Source organism: Rhinopithecus roxellana, chromosome 21 (genome assembly GCF_007565055.1).
Source record: "Rhinopithecus roxellana isolate Shanxi Qingling chromosome 21, ASM756505v1, whole genome shotgun sequence".
In the NCBI taxonomy this organism is placed as follows: domain Eukaryota; kingdom Metazoa; phylum Chordata; class Mammalia; order Primates; family Cercopithecidae; genus Rhinopithecus; species Rhinopithecus roxellana.
The window spans coordinates 49,185,556-49,209,424 of NC_044569.1; the positions used below are offsets into that span (position 1 = coordinate 49,185,556).

At 51.9% G+C, this 23,869-nt stretch overlaps 1 protein-coding gene across 9 annotated transcripts in view; it reads right to left on the minus strand.

The window, feature by feature from the left end:
* Nucleotides 1–23,869, minus strand: part of CTIF (cap binding complex dependent translation initiation factor) — a 394,322-nt gene that overhangs the window by 151,826 nt on the left and 218,627 nt on the right. For 7 of the 9 annotated variants that reach the window (XM_030925884.1, XM_010385880.2, XM_030925881.1 and 4 more), the window contains 2 exons: nt 12,124–12,616; nt 8,864–9,163 (listed from right to left, as the gene is read on the minus strand). In XM_030925884.1, coding sequence (XP_030781744.1) covers nt 8,864–9,163; nt 12,124–12,616 — 793 coding nt within the window. The remainder of the gene's footprint in view (nt 1–8,863; nt 9,164–12,123; nt 12,617–23,869) is intronic. The other 2 variants (XM_030925883.1, XM_030925880.1) reach the window with 1 other exon arrangement.

Here is a 23,869-nt window from a genome sequence, read left to right on the forward strand (position 1 = left end):
GTCCGTGCATGCATTACCTCATTTAAGCTCTACCACAACCCAATCACCCCTCCCAGGACAGAAACGCGGGTGCAGAGACATGTTTTAAATGCTCAAGATCAGCATCCAGACAGCAGTCAATGCTACCGCACAGGTTTGCTGCTCCTCAGGCCTTAGCGTTGCTGCCTCGGGGCAAGAAATCCTGTCTAGAGAAATGAGATTCAGGGGCATGACCCGCACCTGTCTGCTCCAGATGGCCCAGCTGACCTGATTTGTGAAGCTGCAGGCTGGTCTTGCTCTCCCCTCCTGAGCCACCCACACTCCTAATAACACAGGGCAATGGCCACTTTTCACGGGAAAGGAGTGACTTTTGTCCAAGGCTCACTCAGCCTCTGCCCATCTAGAGTCTCTGACAAGGCCTGTAGTAGACCGCCCATGAGACTTGTAAAAGCCCATTTTTGGCTTTCTCAGGAGCAGGGCTCTCTGTGATTTTGAAGATTATAGCAGTGGTGCAGAGGCAGGAAGCTGGGCACTTGGTTTTGCAGGAAGCTCGCTGGTCCCTGGGGGCCTGGGTTGGTAGTTGGCACAGCAACGGTACCCAAGGCCCCCCTGATGATATGACGACTGGACACCTGGCATGCTGCTGTTCTGGGCACCTTCCAGGACTGGCTGAGGATCAGTGGTCATTTTCTTTCCTCTGCTTATTTTTGGATTCAAAAATCAAAATGCTTGTTTATGATCCAGTCATTGGCTGCTCTGTCTCACTGAGCACTTCAAAGCTCCAGAGAGAACCACAGGCTTAGCACTCCTGGAAGCCACATGTTCCTCCGCCCCACCCAAACTGAACAGTCAGGGCGATCTGGTCTAAGCACTGACTTTGAGGTATCCCACCTGGGTCCTTGAATGCAATGCTTCAGATTTGCACAGATTGAAAGACCACAGCAGAGGGCAAGTGAACAGAGACATACAGGATCCGCCACAGTGCATGGTATATAGCAGGTGCCCAATAAGCATTGAGAAGAAATAAAGATTGGAGAAAAGCAGGTCATATTTACTCATTCCAAAGCAAGTGCAGGGCAATGAGGCACATGGCTCCTACCCACTGTGGCTCTGGCAGCAGGGGCAAAGAACATGGATAGGAGTCAGGCATCGGCTCTTCCTGTTGGGGGAGCCCAGGGCTGCCACAGAATCCTGGGCAGGGGTCAAGCTCCTGTGACTGCTGGCCTCCTGTGATGCCAGGCCAACCTGCCGAGGCCTGTTGATGCCCACCTTCAGGGAAATGTGTGTGGCAACTCTGCATATCCCTTGCAGGGCACGGCCTTCAGCATGGGGACAGATGACCTGCGGGGGGCAGGGCAGGAGCTCAGATGCCAGCCATTTTTAGAAAAACAGCCCTTCTCTGGGCTTTTGCAAGCTTCTGCACAGCCTGCCCATGGGGAAAGCGGCTTGCACTGCCTCTGGTCCTTTGCTTCAGCCTTTCTGATTTCTAGCAACTGGTGGAGGGGAGCTCGATGTGTATATGGCCAGGGCTTTTGCTCAGGCTTTGGAATGCACAGAACAATGTGCTTCTATCCCTGGGTGTGCCTGGCTTGGGCCAACATTAAAATTAGTTTACATGCCTGGAGTGCACATCGACTCAGCAGTGGGTGTGCAGAAATAAAGGAGGGGGTCTGAGAAGAGGGAAAGGATGCAAGCAGGAAATGGGAACCAGGGCCAGCAGCCTGTGTGGTTTCATAGGGACCAGGGCGAATGGAGAGTGCAGGGGTTACTTCAGGTACCCTTGGCCTCCAGAGGCCCAGAAAGCTCAGAGACTCAGCAACCCCTGGAAACACAGTGGGATCATTCCACAGGTGGACTTTGAAATCCCAATTGATGACTTCCTGAGATGGATTCTTTTTTGTTTTTTAGAGTCTCACTCTGTCGCTCGTGCTGGAGTGCAACAGCAGGGTCCTAGCTCGCTGCAGCCTCGACTCCTGGGCTGAATGGATCCACCTGCCTCAGCCTCTGGAGTAGCTGGGGCTTCAGTAGCAATGCAGCCACACCTACCTAATTTTTTTGTTTTTTTAGAGATGGCGTCTTGTTATGTTGCCCAGGCTGGTCTCAAACTCCTGGTCTCAAGCAATCCTTCTGCCTTGGCCTTGCAAAGTGCTGGGATTACAGGCATGAGCCATTGCTCCCAACCATGATATGGATTCTTGATTTTCCCAAGCTTTTGAGCCTTACACCCTATTTAGGATGTGGCATGGGAGCCAGAAACTCCGGCCAGCCTCGTGATGTTGAGTGAAACTTGTAGCCTCACTGAGCCACTTTCCCCAGTATAAACCTGGGGAGGGATCCCTGCCCTGGAACCTACCTCCGATTCACACATAGGAAAGTGCTCAGAAGAGCTTCAAAGCCCCTCATGCCCCAGGGAGCACTGGTACCCATGACTGATGGCTCTATGCCTCCCTTCCACAGCGATTTCCTGAGTCTCTACTATGACCCATGAAGAAAGGAGCTGGGGACAGCCTATAACTTGGCCAGGATTCTGGCCCTCTAGGAGTTTACAACCTAGACTCCAGGAATCGGTATCAGTCCCCCTCCTCCCTTCCTACGTAAAAGACAAGAGTTAGGAACTTCAAACTTCTGACAAAGGGGAACAGCTTGATTTTCCAGAGACCTTGAGAGAATCACGAGAAGGAGGTTTTCCCCTTAGGAAGAGAGTTAGAGGAACCACCCAGGTTTTCTTCCCAAGCCTGAAAACATGGGACAAGGAGAGGGGCAGGAGGACGGGAGAAACAGGGGCTGAAGTGGGGGCAACACACACATCCAGGATGAGGTGAGGGTAAGGTACATCTTCAGGCTTGTCTCACACTTGAGAGGTTCACTGATAAGGAAAGCCAAGCCAGAAAATCTTGAGTGCCCCTTCTGGGCTAGAGTCATTCCCAGAGACCCCAGAGTCACCACCCAATTGAGCTTCTATGTATGAAAAGCCCAAAACACAATGCCTGATGATGACCCAGGCAGAAACGCTGAAGAGTTTCTCTGCTCTTTAGCTCAAGGTCAGCTTTTTAAGGGGCTGTCTTCTAGAAGGTGCTAGAGAAGAGCAATTTATTTTGAAATCTGGTCACACACCAGATTCTGATTGTGTGTTGTCTTTTCACAACAGGCCTGCTGTGTTTACGACTTGGTTGAGATGAATTTTTTTTTTTTTTTTTCAAAAAAAGGTATCGCATCCTTCTGTTAGATGTGTTGTTGGCAACGGTTGCTAGGGAGAGCTGGGTTCAGTTACAGACACACTGATGCCGGCTCTAATAATACTTTGCTCTGCATAGCTCGGATGCAGACACCTCTTGGCTAAACAGAGCACACACATTTCAACAGAGGAGGGCTTGAACTTGTACTACCCAAGCCTGTCTCAGCAAAGGAGCATTCCCAGAGCCCACGTGGACATCCCAGGGCAGTGACAGGGCAGTGCTGGGTGGAGGGGGCTCAGGCTTCCATTCTTGTCATTCCAAAGGTCCCATAAAAAGAGGCACACTCGTTCTTCACTTCTCTGAGAAACTGGAGCCCCTTCACCGCCCTGTATCACACCACAATTCCCTGATGAGGATCCAGGGAAACTTTTGGTTCCTTCTCTAACCCAGGCACCCTGGGCAGCCCACATTCTCCTGTAAGTCGGAAACAATCAATGCTCATCATCTAGTTAGTCAGTCTAGTCTGCAGTCAGGACCCTGTAAAGCCGGAGAAGTTGGGAGCCTTGGTGGGAAGGGGTGTGGGGAGACAGACTGGGACTCCTGGCACCGTGGGTGAGAGTGAGGCACTTTTCCTAAAACATGTGATAGCTGTTCCAACACATATCCCAGGCCAAGGCAAAGGAAAATGAGAAAAGGAGCTGAGGACAGAGAGAAATGGAGGCAGTGGGAGAGAAGAGGTGGCTTTCATCTCATCAAGGAGGAGGCTCAGAGTGACGATGAGAAGAGCCTGAGGCTGGGGGAGTGGAAGGCATGTTCTCAGCAGCTGAGGCCTCCTGTGTAACGGGGTTTTCCTGCCAGCTCAGGCTTGGAGTTTTCCCCCATGGCTCAGCAAAGAGCCCAGCACCTGGCAGGTATTTCTTGACTGGTTCGCGGCATGACAGGCAGAGCCAGCTGATTCATAAGTGGCCACGATGAAACAGTCTGGTGTCTCTGGGGTGTCTCCTCAATGGCGGTGTTCCCCCCTGGCTAAGGAATGCCCAGATTGTGTCCTTGGAGAATCTAAATAAACTGATTAGGGGTAGGCCCCCTGCCTGCTATGTTTTAATGATTCTCATGCACAGCGAGGCTGAGAACCACTGACCTAAAGAAGAGCCAGTATCTGAAATGCAATATTCCCAGGCCAGACCTCCACTCTGACAATCACACTGGTGAGAGACTGTGCTTTAGTCTGCCCATCTATGAAACAAAGCCACCACCTACAAACCATCAGTCATTCAATGCCCTGTGACTTCCACTGTGATCCCTGGATGAGAGCACTAGCATCTACCAGGAGCACGTTTGAAACGCAGAATCTCAAGCCCATCCCAGGCCTCCTGCATCAGAATCTGCATTTAAACAAAATGCCATGTGATTCATATGCATTCCAATTTGAGAACCCCTGACCTAATGAAGACAACATGCTTGGCACATTTAAGAAATGTCTGTTTAATAAACAGAATTTTACTTACAAGGACACTACTAAAAAAAGGGCCACATTTCAGACAAAAAGGAATTGGCTTGGATATAAAAACTGAAGACCATTTTGGAGCTGTGGGATTGGTGACGGGGTCCTCTGAGACCCCGGGGGCTCCAGCACTGTCATGGCTCATGAGAATGGTGCTTCTGGGTTCCTTGAGATAGCAGTGCTGGGTCTGGCTGGGAAGGGTTAAAGGACCTTAGACCTTCTCCCTTCTTCTACCCTGCACTTCCCACTCCGTGGGGGCTGCACCCCAGCTTGGCAAGAGCCCTTATACCTCTGCTGCAGAATGTTGACCACATCTGAGGTTGCCCCTCTCCCTCCATGCTGCTGGCTCGCATCATCAAAGCCCTGGCAGCAAGAGAAGTCAGCCAGGGAGAACCAAGTGTAAAGACCGCTGCTGGGAGCTGTGCTAAGGAGGCACTTCACACCCTGGCCCCTTTGGAGCCTGCATTGCTAAGCCGGGTCCCAGAACTTGTGTGTGGAAGTGGTAGCTGAATCCGATCCTATGGGGCATCTCGGAGGCTGCCAAACCGAACCAGGTGCTGGTTGGGGACCTAGAGCCAGATGGGCCTTGAGTGGATGGAGCTGAGTGCAAACCTCAGTGAGGAAGCAGTGGGGAAGGCTGTGCAGGCCGGGTCTAGAACTGCCTGCCAGGAAGGAATGCAAACATAGCTTGCCAGAAAATGAAGTCAGGTGAAAAAAGACATCCCTGGAGGTGTTAAGAGGGAAAGCTGGTTGTGCTAAGCCCAGCCCATCGCTTTCTTTTCTTGCACCTCTTGGGGTTGGGTGGTGAGGGGCCATGAATTATGCTGCCCAGAAAGGCCTGCTGCACCTCTGTCTCCTTGGCTGCAGAGAGGGGCACAGGGCCTGAGGAGGCTCAGCCAGATGTGGTTCAGGTGTCCTCTGGGCCTTGGAGTCAGGGGGCCACTGTGGGGTCAGGGCAGCCCTGCACCAGCACTGTCCACCTGCCTTCCCATGGCAGCCGAAAGGGCATTGTCTAGCCACCCAGGAGGCCTGAGTACGCAGATCAAGCCTCTGGTTATACTCTCAAGGGGCTCCCTCCTTGGCTCACATGAAAGCTGGGACTGCGGGTGGTGAACAGTGGTGAGTGGTGGCCTACGTGGACATTTAGATTTCTAAAGACCTGACCCTCAGGTACTCTACCTAGGCAAATGGCTGGCTTCCTCTGCTGTGGGGGAGGGGAGGAGGAGCTGCTCTGAAGCCTCAGAATGTAAGCTGTGACTGCCTTGTGCCGGGGGGGTTCCCTTCTTGCCTTGGACTTCAGCTGTCCCTGCAGGCCCCTAGCTCAGAAGAAGGTAGGCTTCCAGCGCCTTCCTTTTCAGACATCCATTTCTCCATGACGACCGAGGGCCCTCTAGCACCAGGCACTGTGCAGCCCCTGGGATACAGAGGTGCAGAAAGTAGAGGGGTTCCCACCTCCCAGAGCCCAAGATAAGAGGGCAGTAACAGCACATGCCCCAGTTTGTCACTGTGGATTCACGTGGCCATTGGTTTAAGTTCAACTCCTTCCTCACTGCAAACCTCTTAAGGACAAAGCTGTGCCCATTCACTGACTGCTGTATGCTCAGTCCCCAGGCTGGTGCCTGGCACACTAGGAATACTCAGTGAATACTAGGAGGGTGACTGAACATTGTGGCTACAGGATGAGAGGTGCTGGGACAGGGGAAGGGCCGGTGCTTCCTGGAAAGTGGGGCCTCAGCACCACCTGAAGAAGGAGTGTGAGTTGCTTCGGGGGAGGTGCATGCTCAGAGTGGGACAGAGAAGTGAATTCTGGGCTGGGGGAGAGTCCGTCCATGCAGGGTGTAGTGGGAGGTTCAGCCTGGCTGGTGAGGGGTGGGGAGCAGGATGTGGACTGCCAGTTCTCTGCCCCAGAGACAAGGTGGCACCCACATGGCTGGGTCTCTGGGGCTGGTCCCAAAGCCTGCATCACTCATGACAGACCTACCATTGAGCCACAATATGGGGTGAGCGGGTTTGTGAGGATTTAGGGACCCAGGACAGTTTCCTACCAATGGCAAGGCCTTGGGAGCATGAGAAAGTGAAAGGCTCACACGGGGTCCCTCGTGCCCCTTCCTGAGGCCCCAGCTCATCTCCAGCAGCGCAGAATCAACGGTGCACTGATGAAGGCTATTGTTTGTACTTTCCCAGAGGGAACTATAGAGGCCAAGCTCCAACTGATGACAAACGAATCAGGTCTGGAATCCTTCCTTCCCAGCTTTCAATTTTGTGTTTTTTCCCTGCCGTAGTGTTTGCCAAACTGTCTCTCAGCACACTAATCCCACAAGAAGTTCTTAGCTGGGGAATGCAGGGGACTTTGTTGAGTTAAACGCAGCCAAACGGGTTCCCTTCCTGCTGGGACATCTGGAGGCTGTCCTAAGCCAGTGCACTTTGTGGTTGATTGAGAGGTGAGTGCAGGGGCCGTAGGGCCCCCTTTGTGGCTGAGTGTTCCCCAGGATTGATGGTCTGCTGGACACTTGTGGGTGAGGCCACCCTTACCACGGCAAGTTGGAAGAAATGCCCGATCTGAGGTGGCCCCTGCAGCCAGCTGCCCTCCCCAAGTGCCCCATGCCCTGGGTGCCTGTCTGCCACTGGGTCTGGCTGGGTTACTTGGAGCTGGCAACCATTGTCTAGAAGTCTTGCCCCATCCTGGCCCCTTTTTGAAAAACAAAACCTAAAGCCAAGACCATAGGCTGATGCTGTCTCTGACTCGCCTGTGCCAGGTGCTCTGTGGCAGACAGGCTTCTCCCTGCCCGCCACTCTCCACATGCTCCCAGGACATTCCGGCCTGCGAGGAACATGCCCCATGTGCAAATCCCTCAGGTAATACGGGAATTCGTCACCAGGGCAGTGTGGGCGATCCAGGAATGGGAACTTGATCAGGGCCTGGAGCAGGAGAGAAGCAGCCCAGGCTGGCCAGGGAGGGCTCATGTTGCAGTGAGTGCAACTCACATGCAGAGGAGAGGGTGGGTGGGGATGGAGCCCTGCCGGCTACATGCGGAGGTGGCCTTAGCGGCAACTTTCTCCCAGCTTTTAGGGAAGATGGCAGACTGCGAACCACGTGGTTAAGGTGAGGGTGGCCATGTGCCCTTGTTTACACCTGTTGTCTAGGTATAATTATGAAGTGAACCCCCTTTGACTCTCACAAGTGTTGCAGTTTGGATGATCTATTGTATGGTCAACCTAGTTAAGATGGCTCTGTAGTCTGCCATTCTACTTCATTACTTGGAAACTACCATTTTATCTCACCTGGACTGGCAACTCACCTTGTATCTCAACTAGTCTCTAAAATACAAAGTGGGAGGAAAGGAGAAATGGCTCTGCCCTAGCCAAGGGTCTCCAAGGACAGTCCCAGGACCTGGTATGGCCACCATCCCATGACCCTGCTATCTCTGCCTGATGTCACCAGTTTTGGGGCCACCAGCTCGTCTGCTACTGCCCATAGAGACAAGCAGGTACTTGTGAGATGAAACGTTGCTAAGCTCCGTCCAAGCACACGCGCCCACTCCCACGACACACTCATGCAGATAGAACCACTGGATGCAGGTCTCCATGGAGGAAGCAATGATCAGGGGTGGGGTTACACTCTCGGAGGTGAAGGGATATGAAGAGGGAAAGAGCAAGGATGAAGACAGTCTTGTATCACCATGCCTTCCCTCTGCCCAGGAGCCCTAGTGTGTCGGTAGACAGACTGTCCCTTTTCTGCTCATGTGTGACTTTGCTCAAACCCATCTCACTACCAGCGATGACCACCTGCACACCTGCAAAGGTCTAAGGATCTGGCTCTGGGTGGAAGGAGGAGGAAAAGAGAAGTCCACAGCAAGTTCATGTCTGCTTGGATGTGGAGAGGTCAAAGCACAAAGCCAGGTTGAGACCAAGAGCCAGCCTCTCATTATGAAAATAGAAAATGGGAAAGGCTGGTTAAACATAAAGCACCTATAAAATTATATTGGTCCATCGTAACCAGGGAACCCACACACAAACACACACAAATCCAGCCGCTCATTCCTGGCCCCTTGACTGCCTTTGTGTTTTCTATAATTAATCGGGCAAGGGCGGAACTTGGGGAAAGTCCAACTGTGGCCAGAACTCGCAGCCTTCTCGCTAGGAATAACTCACCGAACGCAGAGGGGCAGGGGGCGTGGGGCAGTGGCGGCTGGCGTCCGGTTACCTGCAGCATGTTGAGGAGCAGGCTCCGGAACTTGGTTCCCTCCACCATGAAGAGCGCCATCTTGTCGCAGAGCTTGGCGGCGGTGAAGGCGAAGCTGCGGTCGGACACGGCCTTCTGGTAGATGGTGCGCACGATCTCGCCCAGCATCTCCTCGGAGTTGGTGGAGTTCTGGGCCTCCTCCATGAAGGTGGTGAGCTTGGCGTCCACGTCGCTGCTGTTGTTTCGCATGCTGTTCAGGATCTCGATCAGCTTGTCCATCTTATTCTGCTGGGGAGTGGTCGTCTCCACGGCCACTTCATCCTGGGGGTGTCAGAGACAAATGAATGTGCCTGAGTGAAGCCGAGGTCTCTGTGTGGGGGTGGCCTGGTGGAAAAAGGGTGGCCACCCCCAGAAAGCAGGACCAGGCCTGCTTTCCTGGATCTGAGGGTTGGTCCCTCTGGGAACCTCCACCAAAGACCCCTCACGCGCCAAAAGCTCCTTGTTGCCTTTTTTCTTGGCCCCTATGACATCCAGGGCTGATACTGCTTTTGGCTTCTAGCTCCTACCCAGGATTCTCCTATACATTGGCTTTTTTTTTTTGTTTGTTTATTTGTCCATCAAATGTCTTAATTTAGAAATGATTTAATGGAGCTTATGAAAGAGGAAATAAGATAACAAATATGAAATCGGGCCAAAGAGAAAATGAGGGTAGGAAGACTTGGTCAGGAAGGCAGGTCAGATCCAAAATGCCTGCAGTGGTGGTTAAAAGCGGCCCAGGCAGTGCCCACCTTGTCCCCCACACCATCAGCTCTGAATGTCTAAGGAGGACTTGTTCTCTGGACATAGGGCTCTCTGTGGGCACAGCCCTGGCTTTTTGTCCTGTAGAGACTGTGCTGGTCTTCTGTAGACATATGCCACACACGAAGGAATCCTCCCATGTGCCACTAAAACAGTTGGTGCTTCTAGGAGGGACATTACAAGTAAAAAGCCCTACAGCCTTATGAGGTTTCACTGCAACTAGGATCAGATCAGGGGCTTGAAGAAGAAAAAAATGTCATCTTATTGTATTGACTCACTCTTGGTGGCCAAGAATGGGAACAACTTAACTGTGCGGAAGTGAGATCTGGCTGGAAGGGCAGAGTCAGGGTCATGAAATGAGATCCATGCTTGTTCTTCTGTCCCTGACAATAGACGCTCTGGGCTAGAAGGCACAGACCAAGGCTCTAGATCCCACCCACTCTGTGCCTCTAGCTGTGTTGCTTTGGGTAAGTGATTTCACTCTCTGGATCTCAGTTTCCTCATAGGTAACACGGTGAGGTTAGACGAGAAAATCTACAGCTTTCCTTGAGCCCTTCCATGGTGGGATCGAGTTCCAAGGGCATATAGTCTCTCGCTCAAGAACCGAATACTCAGGAGGCTGAGGCAGGAGAATGGCGTGAACCCGGGAGGCGGAGCTTGCAGTGAGCCGAGATTGCGCCACTGCACTCCAGCCTGGGCGACAGAGCGAGACTCCGTCTCCAAAAAAAAAAAAAGGGCTGAATCCTGGGTGAAGGAATAGGGTGTCCTAGTTCTTCTCCTCAAACCCAACCACCTCTTCAGGGAAGGCTACTCTGAGTCCCTGGGTAAAGTTAATAGGACACAACTCCCCACCCCAAGAGACATCTCACGCTTTACTTGTCTCTTGAAAGGGAGAAGGACAGTGTTGCTTTCCCTGATGAAAATGTTTAGGATGTGGCTGGTGGCCACCTAGGATTTACCCTTTTTTAGAGTGAGCAGCTAGCAGAGTGGGGAGTGATCCAGCCTGAGCCTGAGCCCTTGTCTTCTTGATCCAGGAGTTCAGGAGGCCTCGCCTCAGTGGAGTTCTTGAAACTGATCTATAGATCTACCTTCTCTGTCCCATTCCGCCATATACCCCTCTCTCCAGACCATCTGGGCCCCAGGGCAGGAACAGTGGTCTGCATATAGAATAGGAACTACCCACAAGAACACATCTGTACACGTTATCTCATTTAACCTTCACAGTCTCTCAGCAAGGTGTGTAGTATTACACCCATTTTACAGATGAGTAACTGGGGCTCAGGGAGGTTAGGTGACTTGCCCAAGACCACCCAGCCAGTCAAAGGCAAAGTGAGGTCTGAGCCTGCTCAGCTGCGTTCTAAAGCCCATGCTGTTTCCATTCTGCTGCACTGCAGTTACATTTAGCAGAACTCTAGAGGATTTGGTGGGGCGGATACTGGGAGCAGCATCTTATCTTCAAGAGTGGATCCAAGAAGAGGTCTGACCTGCCTTATCCTGCCTGAGTGTGGACCTTGGGCCTGGCCTCTGGGGTAAGAGCCTGAGGAAAGACAGCAGTAGGGGAAGATGGAAGAGAAGCCTAGAACATGGAGCTCTGCAGAAGCCCCAGGAGGAAGACTCTGTAGGCCCTGCTGCTGTGTGGGATGGCTGTGGGCAAGTTGGCCTCTCTTGGGACAGGTCCTCTCCAGGGTGACCTTACCTGTGCCCTTGCTGGGCAGTGGGGTCAGGGGTGGTGGTGCCAGGGTGAGCACAGTGGACTTAATGCTGCAAGTACAAATCCCTATCCCTCTTCTGGAGGTTTAGGGTCATCTACTGAAGCTGTGGGCCAGGCCAGGACCAGGGTGCAGAAAGAGGCTCCCGGGAGCAAATGTAAGGAGGCCTCACTCTCGGGTTCATGCTGGCACAGGTGGGCACCCGCGTGATGCTGAGAATGGAGCCGCCTTACGGTTTGCACTGTAGAGCACTCCCTGGCTGCTGGATGATGAAGGCAGGAAACAGGAAGGCTGGAATCAGCCTGCTCCCACTCTGAACAACTCACCTCTGCCTGGATGGTACTCACCTGTAGAAAAGCTTCAGTCCTTCTTTCATAAGCTCCATGTTTCCCCGTTTGGGGAAAAACATGTGTCCCTTCAGCACAAACAATATCTAACCCTAGAAAATGCTCCCTGCACCTCCCCCATCACTCCCAGGCATGCATGTCTTCCCTCGACTCCCTTGGGCTGGGGGCTGGTGCCAAGTGCCTACCCTGGGCCTCTTGGAGGCTAGAGGGTGAAAAGCCCCCGTGTGCTGGAGGGGTTCATGATGGCCCTAGCTGCTGTCAGTGGTGGACCAGTGTGGTGGGTCCCCGCAGTCACAGAAGCCCCTGCTTCCCTGTACATGGCTCCCCAGACCCCCAAACCCACAAGGCTATGCACTGTGCTCACCTACCAAAGTGCCTACCTCTTGCTGTCCTCCCTGGTGCAAGAGAACAACAAAAATTCAATTACCGGTACCTTTTCCTTTAGCCTTCGCCGCAGTCTGTCTTTGGAAGACTGGAGCAGGGTAATTTTGGGCCGCTCCCCAATGCGCTCAGGAAGAATACTGTCTTTACGTTTTGTCTCAGCCTCTGGCCCCCCTGGCTGCTGTGGGGGCAGCCGCTCGGAAGCCACCGGGCCCAGGGTGTCAGGGCTGCGGGGGGCCTCGAGGCCGCTGTGCCCGGTGTCCCCTGCAGTGTCCTCTAGTTTTGGGCTCTCGATGGTCATGGTCTCTTTGGCATTGCGGTGTGCGCCTGCCTCCCCCTTGTCGCCTGGTGGGTGCTTCATGTTGCCATGGTGCCAGCGCCGGTTCTGGCTGTAGCCGTGGTGAGTGGGCCTCCCTGAGGGGTGGGGCGCTGAGCCCCCCTGGTACGATTTCTGGTGGTCTCTGTTGTGTTTGGCACTGCCTGGCTGGTGTTCACCATGCTGTTGGGGCTTGTTCCCCCCTGGAGGTCTCTGCTGCCGCCTGTAAACGGAAGAGGAAAGACAGAGAGGGCGATCACTGGGCGGGCCGGTCAGAGTCCCTGTGCCCAGCCGCCAGAACAGGAAGTCATTGCCTTGTCCATATATTCATTCTTCCAACAAACACTTCCTGAGCACCTTCTACGTGCCAGAGTCTGTGACAGCGCTTGGGAATACAGCAGAGAACAGGCGGACGGGTCCTTGCTACTGCAGAGGACCAAAGCCAATTCTTTCCTTAAAATCAGTACTTTATTCACTTATTAGAATATGTGTGAATGCATGCATGTGGAACAAAATTAAAAAGATCCAGTAGCAGATAACAGTGAACCCTCCTGCCTCTGACTCTGTCATCACTTATGGCCTTGGAAGCAGCCGTTCCACGTGTGTGAATCTTCCAGACAGTCTATGCATGTGCCAGCAAAGATGCATACACAGACCTGCTTCTCACAAGCACCTTCCTATGAATGACTATTCACCATAATGCTTTTTGAAAAGTTATATCCCTTTCAAACAACTTTTTTTTTTTTCCTGGAACATTGTCATTGTCACCCCCAAACCCACAAACTAAATATGCCATAAGAAGCTTTTTTGGGGTAAATTGTGTCTCCCATCACCCCCCAAAACTTCATATGTTGAAGCCTTAACCCCCAATACTTCAGAATGTGACTGTATTTGGAGATAAGATGTGACAAATCACCTTTAAAGAGGTGATTAAATTAAATGAGTCTGTTAGGGTGGGCCCTAATCCGAATTGACTAGTGGCCTTATAACAAGAGGAACCTTTGACACACAAAGACACCAGGGAGGCTACATGCCCAGAAGAAAGACCACATAGAGACACAGCAAGAAGGAGACCATCTGCAATTCAAGGAGAGAGGCCTCAGAAGAAATCAACCCCACTGACACCTTCATCTTGGACTTCCAGCCTCCAGAAGTGTCAGAAAATAAAATGCCTGTTGTTTACACAGCCCAGGCTGTGGTACTCTGTTATAGCAACCTAGCAAACAGACACAGAAGGAATATTTAACATGATGGGTGTAGGTCAAGACAGGCTCATCTGACAACACTCTGTAAGCACAGGGAACAGGTATGAGTTGTGCACCAGGAACAATCCCCAAACTTTTGAGTTGTGGCCAAAAGACAAGTAAAGAGGTGGTGAGGGGCATTCTCATGACCCTTCTGGCTGGCTCGAAGGCTGTTTCCTGCCACTCAAAGCACTACTATGTTCAAACTCCATCTTACCCTCAGGGTGTTTTCCATGCCACAACTTTACTGGAAGTGCAGTTGGAGCACAAGATAAGCATGAATTCCTCAAAGGTTGTAAAATAGTGGAAAGATTTTGCAGCAAGATAACATAAACTTCTAAAGAATAAGCTCTGCACCTCCTCCGTGACCTATCTTGGGTACCACAGACCTTCATTGCACAGCATGTTTTGAACAAATTGTATTTATTTACTTACAACTTACTGCTTATTACTTATATAAATTCAATTTTAATATTTACTTGATACATTTTATCTGTGAAAAATTGAGGGTATCCTGGGTTGGGTTGGGGTTAAATGCATTATTTTTTCCCACTAAAATTAATTTAAAAAATTTTTTTCATTGAAAAGCCACCATTGAAAAGCTTAGTAGCTCATTATCCCCAATGGGGATGACAGTCCCTTTGATCCCACCCTGTTGCGGTGTTGGGTACCTTGCCCCTCATTGGACCTCCAGTGGAGTGGTGGGTGGGAGTGGGGCTACAGTTCCTGCAGGGGTGTTTGGCTGGAGGAAAGTAGCTACTGTCTCGAGTTTTCTGTCTTGCTAGGCTGCCCCTTTCCTGGTCCTCTGGCTAGAAAGAGTAGGCTTTTGTTGGGGCTCCGTTTGTCTGCTCGGGCCTCACGGTGTTTCTGGGTCTCCAGTTTCTTTAGCTCCAAGTCTGGGATATCTGAGCCAAGAGGAAAACCCCAGGAAATCACCTGTGTGTCATTCTTCAGCTCCCAAGGTCCCTGACCTGTCTGTCTTCTTTCTACCTTTCGGAGTCTTCTTAGGTTTGTTTTTATATACAGTGTCCAAGGTTTGCGGTTGTCTGTATTTATTTCCATAATTTAAGAATCATTATTAAAATATCTGTAAAACTCTGGCACCCTGAACTGAATCCTGCTGACTAGGCATGCCCTGGGCCCTTCTCAGGAGGCCTGCATGACATTTTTCATCCCTGGTGTCCAAGTTCAATCTTGTTGGGTTCTGATATACATTCCTGGGCAAGGGCACTGTTGCCTTGACACTTGGGTGGGAGAGACAGCCCCTCCATTCCCAAACACACCTCCCTCCTCAATGGCATTGCTGAAATATTCAGTTTCACTCCCATGGCAGGGTAGGAGCTATCAGCACCAGCACCTGGAGAAGAGTTGGGCCCCATCAGAAAAGTGGGGCCCTTGAGTCAGGTTCCTCCCAGTGATTCTACCACTAACTGGCCTTCCGATTACCCAGCGCAGCCCACTCCCAAATGCCTGAGTCAGCGTGGAGACCTGCAGCCCTCATTCTGCAGAGTGTAAGGCAACCCCCATTGGAGAGCCCAGCAGAAACTGTGGCCCACAGACCACTCCTCAGGGTGCCTCATGCCTGTGACTTTCTGTGAATTCTCCCTCCTTTAACTTCTCAATTACTTTCAACTAATTGCTCCTTCCATGCTCTTTGTTCTTTCAATGTCTTTCAATGTGAGTTATTTTTAAGCCCAGAGAGGAACCTTGGAAATTCCCTGGCAGATAATAATTGATTCTCACAACTTTTGTCATCCTTATTTAGCATTTTTGTGGCGCCTGCAGCTATGGCCCAAGAAACGTCCCCAAAGGATGGTTGACCAAGCCCTTCCCAACATCCGTCTTGAAACTGCCTGGTTTCCCACTTGCCATATCAGGGATTTCCCTCTCTCTACCCAGTGCACTCCTCCACCCCCAGAAAAGAAAACAACTTCTGTCTACCTGGAGGGGGAAGGAAGTAATTGCTACACGGCTGGTGGTCAGGGGCTCCAGAAAGAAATCAGCTGGCTCCTGCAGGGCTTCTGCAGTTCATTCCTGGAAATCTGGAGGGACCCGGAATTCCATGTCTTCCTGGTTCGAAAGAGCTTGGAGCCAGCCAGTCCTGACAATCTAGCAGTGGCCAAGAATGCCCCAGGCCACTTGGCACTAGTGGGAGTGCTCAGGCTCACCCTTGCTGGGCGGCGGCTCCTTTGTACATGTGGAAAGCCGTCCTTAGTTGGGAGGGAAGCCAAGGAGTCCACCTCAAGTGTTCCCTCCTAATTGGGTAGGCAAGACTAACAGGTTCAAAAGAAGGAGGTCTTGATATGGAGCTAAACGGCAGATAGAATCAACTGGGTGAGCCCCGGGAGGGCAGAGGAGAAACCAGATGCCACTGGAGGAAGAGGCACTAAGACTGTCCCTCTGTCCTTCCTTTTCCTTCTTCCTGCACAAGGCCTTGCTTAGTTCTTAGGGCAAGTAATTGTTGGGACTGGTCTCTGAGTGCAGGCGGGCCAAGAACCTTTCTTCCTATTCGACAGATGAGACAACTGAGGCTCCATGAGGTGCACTCCCACAGCAGAGGGACTGCCATGGGCTCCAGGAGTGGGCTAAGCCTGTCAACTAATCACAGCACCTTGCAGCCACCTCCCGTCTGTCTCCCAGTCTCCTTTATAGCCTCCTTGGCTGGCAGTGACCTCTACTAATGGAGAGAAAGGGCTGAATGGCCACTGAGACCTCGGTGGTGATAACTGCTTGAGGTCCAAGTTATTTGCCAGAGAAGGAGCCAAGAGGGCTGCTAAGGGCACTGGAACAGACTTGGGGTTGGGCCTCGTTCTCCAACAATGGAGACCCAGGCTTCCCTGCTCTGGCCATTCACAAATATTTGTCAGCGGTCGTTGGTTGGGCCAGCCAAAACCAGCTCCTCTCTCTTCTGTGTTTGCTGGCGCTGGGTTTCGTCGATACCTTCATTCAGGGGCCAGCTGGCTGCTCCCCATGAAACCTGTGGGTTTGGGGTTTGGCTGGGCCAGGGATGAGCCACTTTTGCTCCCAGAAACCCGGCAAGGAGACTGCACTTGGTCTCAGACACATGGATATGTGGATCCTGGGTTGGGAAACATACCGGACACCCAGTTTTGCAGCCCTGCAAGCAAGAAGGGCAAAAACCCATCTCTCTGCCTCTTTACTTCTGGGGAAGTCTTCCTCGGGTGAGGAAGAATGGCCCAGGAGATAAGACTAATATTCCATTTGTGCTACTGGCAACACCTGCTGTTGGGAAAATAATGCTTTTGATTTATTTAATTTTTTGAGAATGGAAATTGTCAGTTTATGCTTTTTCCATCGTTCATTTACTTTATTCTTTCTTCTTTGGGTTCTGAAATCAGATGTCTTGTTTGACTCTTAAGACTGCTCTGTTTTATACAAAAAAACAAAAATGTTCTCAGAACACCACAGCTGCATTTTGGGAGGTGGGTGTAGGGAGAATAACTTCAAATTTTGTTTTAAAAAAATGGTTTTAACATCAGTCCAAATGGAGACAAATGTCCCTCTGTTCGTTTTTTATTTCATAATCGTTCCCAACTAGATATTCTGAGGGCCACTGACTTATTATGGTTCTCTCCATGTCGGACACTTTACCACATAATTTGTAGGTCTGCTTAAAAATTTCTGAAAGCAAAATTCCTAGGGCAAGTGGTTTTAAAACTATGCATGGGCTCATATTTCTTGCCTTCAGGAAAAGTGATGACTGCTTATTACCAGCGTAGGCACCTCCACTCCTGCCCACCTACACATGCCCTGAGTGAGCTCTGCCTGCCCTGGCCCAGCCACTTGGGACAATTCAAGAGTTGCAGTGATGCTCGTAGGCACAGGCACCAGCAATTTCGTTGCAGCTCAGGGGCTGCTTAGCCAAGTGACGGCATATAGGACCCAGGAACAAAAGTCGCCACACACACCCACCCCAGTTTGCAGAATGATGGAGAAGCCTAAAAAGGAAAAGTATAAGGGAGGGGAGGTTTTCTTCCCTCATGAGGGAGTCAACTAAGGGACATCATGGCATTGGCTGATGAATCCTCAGAGACAAGGATCACAGTGACCTGCACTAACAGCACCCATGGTGCGCACAGGGCTGAATCGGATGATGGGTGTCCCCTGAAGGACACTCCTTGCCAGGTCTGTCTGGGGGATGGCAGCCTGCACAGAGCCTGGCACTGTGCCACTCAGTTTCGTGGGCTGGGTGATCTCACCTCTCTGTGTCTGTTTCCAGCTGTGCCAGTCCCCACCTGAGGGGCAGTTGTGAGGATTACATGAGTTACAGCATGACGGGTAAGAAAACCAAGGTCCGGACAGGTTGCTTTGTTCTTCTAGGGTTGCCCAGCTAGTTAGTGGCAAAGCCCTCATGGGAACTCAGATCTGTTTCTGCTGTAACGCGCCATATGACTGGATTTAACAATTACTTATTGGAGATCTCAGTGCTCTTTGGAGAACTGGGGGCATCGCTACAAAGCTTAGGCAACACACAGGCCCTGTAATTGCCAGGGCCCATCATTATCATGGCGGCAACAGCAGCACTGGACCAGCTGCTTCCCGAACACTCCCTCCTGACAACCCTGAGAGGAGAGGGCCAGCATGCGTCAGAAACACTCCTGCCACCGTGGGCGGCCAGCCAAGCTGCAGACTCTCCCGCTCCCATAGATTCTGTGGCTCTCTGCTCAGAGTTGGGTGGAAAACAATTGAAGATTGAGGTCTTTGCCAGCCTAGGCAAAAGTTCACGTAAGAAGTGTGGTGTCTCACTGCATGGACTCAAAGCTTTAGAAATCAGATGTTTACCTCGCCGAATGATGCTCTGGAATAGAAGAAAGGTCTGACTGGTACCTCTGTACCCTACAGGCAAAGACTTTTCTCACCAACTGTAGAATGAATGAATGAATGAACAATAAATGATGCAGAGAAAGGCTGGTTCATTGTTGTTTCATTAATTAAACACATGCTGAGACTCTGTTCTGCCCAGAGGTTAATCAGAGATGTCAGTGGGTTCACCTGAGGCCACATAGCTCCTGCAGCCCAGCCCTCTGAGAGAAGTTGGGGTGGAGGCAGGGTACGTGTGTGACAAAGCTGTTCAGCTGTCCCTACGGAGTCCTTCAGCACTCCCCTACTCCCATCCAGGTCTTAAGGTCCAGACCTGAGCGGGAGCCTTCCCCAGCTCCCAGGGTCCCACCCGAGCCCTCCAGACTCCTGATACGATTACAGTCTGGAACGCCCTACATCACACCCACGTCTCTGCCACCGGAGTGTCTTGTGTGTGCCTCTGAAATGCTCCCAAACCATCCACTTTCTTCAGATGAGGCAGAGCCTTCTCTCTCTCTTCCTCGTGGTCTGGGGAGGGGCAGCAATGACTCCAGTGCCCAGGGCTGCTGCCTTCATGAAGCTGAGTGCCCATTTGGAGAGACAGATGTGAATACATTAGTTACAGAAACAGGTCTCCAGCTTCATCCCAGGACAAGAGTCACGAAGGAAAGGAAGCAGAGAGCGGCACAGGCCTACGTCCTACTCTGGCCTGGAGGCAGGACTGGCCACATAATGAGTGGAACCTAGTGCAAGATGAAAATGTGGGCCCCTGGTTCAAAAGCTATTGAGAAAGTCAAGACAGTCCCATCAGAGCATAAACCAAGCGCAGGCCCTGGACTCAGGCAATTTACACACTCTAAGCGTGGCCCTGAGGCCACAGGACTCAAACTCACATCACAGGGATGCAAAAGAATGGTTCATAGCTAACATGTAGGACGCAGTTACAGTGAGCCAGGCATGGCTTTCGTTTAACCCCAAAAGAAGCATTACTGTTCACCTCATTTTACAGAGAGGTCTTCAAGGCACAGAAAGGGTAAGAAACTTGCCCAATGCCACACAGCTTGCACCAAGCAGCGCCTGGGTTTGAACTTAGGTACTTTGGCCCCCGAATGTGCGCCCTCAGCCACCACACTGAGGGTGCTGAGAGTGTAGGGCAGCTTGCATACCATTGCTGAGCCACTAAACCCAAATTCAGAGGACCACAGGCCTCAGCCAAAGTCAGCAAGGAGGGAGCCGTGGGCTGTCCGATGGCAGTGTGCGGTGCAGAAGCAAAGGCGGAGGGCTGAGCCAGGGCCTGCTGGGAATGGGGAGGCTGGGGCTGGTGAGGGGAGAGCCTGGGAGGGCTCTGGATGGGAGGGTTGGAGATCCAGCCAGCCAGCCTTGGCTCCACTGCGTCTGGGGAAAACCACAGAAGCCGCTGCAGCCCTTGGTTTCCATCTGTGCTGGGAACAGCCCTTTCCCACCACAGTCTGCTGGTTCCTGTGGCTGGGGCCTGTGGGGCAGGGCTGGGGGTTTGTTTTTGGGGTGGCCCCTCTGGCTTCATTGCTGCCTCGTGGTGAAGGGAGGAAAGCGTGCAGACTCCTGCCACCTTCCTCCATCTTGGGGCAGCACACAAGGCCAAGGGAAAAAGGCTTTCTTGGGGATATTCTATGGGATTCTGAGCTTCACTCAACTGCGGACCCATTTCTGAGGCCTCCTCTCAACCCCACTGGAAATCCAGGGCTCTTGGCCCACATTGCCCAGAACCGGTTTGCTGGGCAGCTTTGGCCAACCACTCAACTCCCCGTGGCTCAGTGTTCCCACCTGCAGAATGGGGAGACCAACCCCGACTCAGGTTCTTAGGGTGGCCTCCCACCTACAGGACTCCTGCCTGGATCACAAGGCTAGTCTGAGGCTACAATGAAATGAAGCCCGGGAAAGCCTGTGGGGAACAAAAGCACGTTCTAAATACGAGGTATTATTTTTGTTCCAGGGTGAATCCAGCATTCCAAGAATCCTCAGCCTCAAAAGTTCTGAGGCAGCGTGATGTCATGGGAAGAGCACGCGGCTGCCCTGGGGAGTCGCCAGGCTCCGCGTGAACCTGGTGGAGTGTTTCCAGGGGAAGGCCCTCGCCCTTCCGCTCAGCCTGCCAAGGCCTGCAGTCTCCCAGATCTGGCCCATGGCCCCTCACTGCAGCCTGCTGGTGGCTCTGGGCATCCCCCGAGCTTCACAGTAGTTCCTGGAAGTTTGAAGTACGAACTTTGGAGCCAGATCCCCAGAGTTCAAATCCTGACACTGCACTTTTAGCTGTTCAACTTTGGGCAAGTTCCTTAACTGCTCTGTGCCTTAGCTTCTTCCCCTGTAAATTGGGAAGAAATAGAAAACCCATCTCATAGGGTTCTTGAGAGTTTTAAAGGACTTGATGTAAGTGCTATATTAGTGTTTGTTTGTAATATTATTATGCCGTGGGTTTTCCAAGCAATAGAGCACGAATCCTCCAGCTATGCAGAGGGAGGGATCACACTATGCACCCATAGTACAGATGGGAAGACTGGGGCTGTTTCAAACGTTAGGTCAAGGAAGAGACCCCAGGATGTCTGGCTTCTCTTCTGGTTTTGGGCTCTAAGGGCTGAGCTTTGGGCATAGTTTCCCACCATGAAACTCTTCATCACCCAACATTCACTACCATCATCCCGAGGGAAATACTGTGACGGGGTCCCCACCGCTTGGGGTCCACCTTCAGTGACTTCCTCTACCACCAGCCCAAAGCCCGGCCATTTGAATCCACCATAGCTGGCCTCGGTACCCTGGCCGATGGGCCTTAGCTGGCCCTCTGCCGTCTCACTCACCCCACGAGTTGATTGACCTAGAAGTCGCTCTCCTGGAAGTCACCCTTTCTTGCCTGTTTTAATCTCACCACTTCGGTGTGGTGGAACAGCCCTTAAACTAGAAAAGCTAGGACCAAGAGGAAGGCACATGGAGAGAAAGTCGCCTAAAAGTTCTTTAAAATCCCAGGTGCGACCAATCATGGAGCCTGTCTGAAAAAAGAGGGGTGGGGAGGAGCGGCCAGTAGAGGCAAGGCTCAGAGATGCAGCCTGGACTCACTTAACGAAGGAACTTTCTCATGGGGATGGCTGCCCCGCAGCAGAGGGGTCTGTCGGGGGACATGGTGAGCTTCCTGTCACGGGAGGTGTCTGATCACTGGCCAACAGTTAGAAACCGCAGTGCCCTCTACCTCACTAATTAGCTAGTGCCTATTTGGCAACCAGCACGTCATCCAGGAAGCCCTCCTGGACCTCAGCAGCCCTCTAAGGAGCTCTCATCTGGAGAGACAGCCTGATGTGGTGACAACTTGAAAGCTGGACACCCTTGGGTTCATATGCTAGTTTTGCCCTGGTCTCGCTGGGTGGTCTTGGACAAGTCACTTAACTTCTCTGCCCCTCTGTTATCTAATCAATCAAATGGCCCTCACAACAGCTATGCACATGGTAGCTGTGAGGATGGGGTGCGCTGATCTCCGGGAGGTGCCTTCCCAGGGAATGGGCCTGACTCCATTGTCCCACGCTGTCCCACACCTCTGGGTTTCTGGCTTTCCTTCCACTCTCAGGGCTGGAGTGAAGGTGGAGTAAAGGTGTAGTGATACTCAGTTTAGCACCATCATTATCCCTTCCTCTTTCCCTCCCTCCCTTCGTCCCAAGTCACCATGGTACTCAGATTTAACAAACACTGAGTGGCCCCCACCTGCTGGGGACACACATGATCCCCCTTGATCCTTACAGCAACCCTGGGGGAGCCTTTCCCCCTTGGGAGAGGTTGACCAGCAAGCCCATCCAGGACCAGGGCCTGAACCCCCGTCTTGCGCCTGTGCTCTTCACTCCAAGAGACTGACCCATCTGTGCTCTTCTAGAAAAACTTCCTCACTGCTATTTAAAATCATCTAGTAGGAATAACTGAGAAAATGCAAAGGACTGGGCATTTTAATTCGTCAAAGTCCATCTTGGGACTGGTGGAAAGGGCTGCTTTCTCCATTACTTTGGCCATTGATGGGGTGACTTGCAGCTGATAACAAAAATCTCCTTTTTTGTTAAATTGTTATTATTATTATTTCTTAGAGTCAGGGGTTTGGGTTTTGCTCTGTTGTCCAGGCTAGAGTACAGTGGCATGACCATAGTTCATGCAACCTTGACCTCCAGGGCTCAAGTGATCCTCCCACCTCAGTCTCCCAAGTAGCTAGGACTACAGGCTCGTGCCACCATGCCTGGCTAATTTTTTTTTTTTTTTAATTTTTATAGAGACAGGAGTTTTGCTATGTTGCTAATGCTGGTCTTGAACTCCTGGGCTGAAGCCCTCCATTTACCTTGGCTTCTCAGAGCACTGGGATTATAAGCATGAGCCGCAGCTCCTGGTCGCAAAATCCTCTTGAACAAGCCAATTTCTCTTCCCCCAGACTTTCTGAATGAAGTGTTTCACTTCAAGGCCTGGGCATGAAACCGAGTAGTGACCCCAGGACTCCGAGGTGTCAGGAGCTTCCCTAGGACAATGAACACGCCTCAGCAGCCTGAGCTGTGTGTGGGCCGCCACCCTGTTGGCTCCAGTGCAGGCCCTTCCCCTGCCCAGCGCACCTCTCTACTTCTGGCGAGAGGCCCTCCATGCAAGCCTGCTTACTGGGGTTTCCCAAGATTCTTAGCCAGGAACCCATGGGGGGCCTGCTGGGGCAGGAGATGGGGCATTGGAGGCTCAGCACTGGTTGGCAAGCTGGCCGATGGTAGCCTCCTCACCCATCACAGTTTATTCTTGATTCATTGAAAACCACATTTGATCCAACGAATGAAGAATATTGCTTCTCAGGCTGGCCTCTCCCCTGAGATCTGGGTAGAGCCACATACCAGCTTTTGAGTCTTCCTTTGCAATCCTAAAATCTGATGAAACTCTGGTGTATTTGTTATGCCTAGGGGCTCAGGTTGCCACAAAGCAACATAACATATGGTTCCTGCCCTTGGGGATCTTAAAATCTAGCGGCAAAATTGCTATGTCTACTCAAAGAACCATCCACCACAGCATGGGACAAGACAAGGGGTCTGGTGAGTTCTCGGGGTGAGGTTAGGGAGGGCTTCCTGGAGGAGGTAATGGAAGGACCCACAGAACCAAGAGGAATACCTTGAAAAATAAGAGTAGAGACACTGGCAGTGGTTGGCGGTTGGATGGAGACAGAGAAGTAGTGGGGATGGGAGGATCCCCTTAGACTGCCGGGGAACTCAGCTCCATCCTGGATCAGGTGCCAGGGTGCTGGACTCAGCATTTTTGACCCAGGCTTTCAAAGTCTCTGTTTCTGGATGAAGAGCCCATGCCACACTGAGGCCTCTCTCCTCTGTCCATCCTGCTGTGTGGCCTATCATCTTGCCACGCTCTGACCTGAAACCTTTGGTGACAAT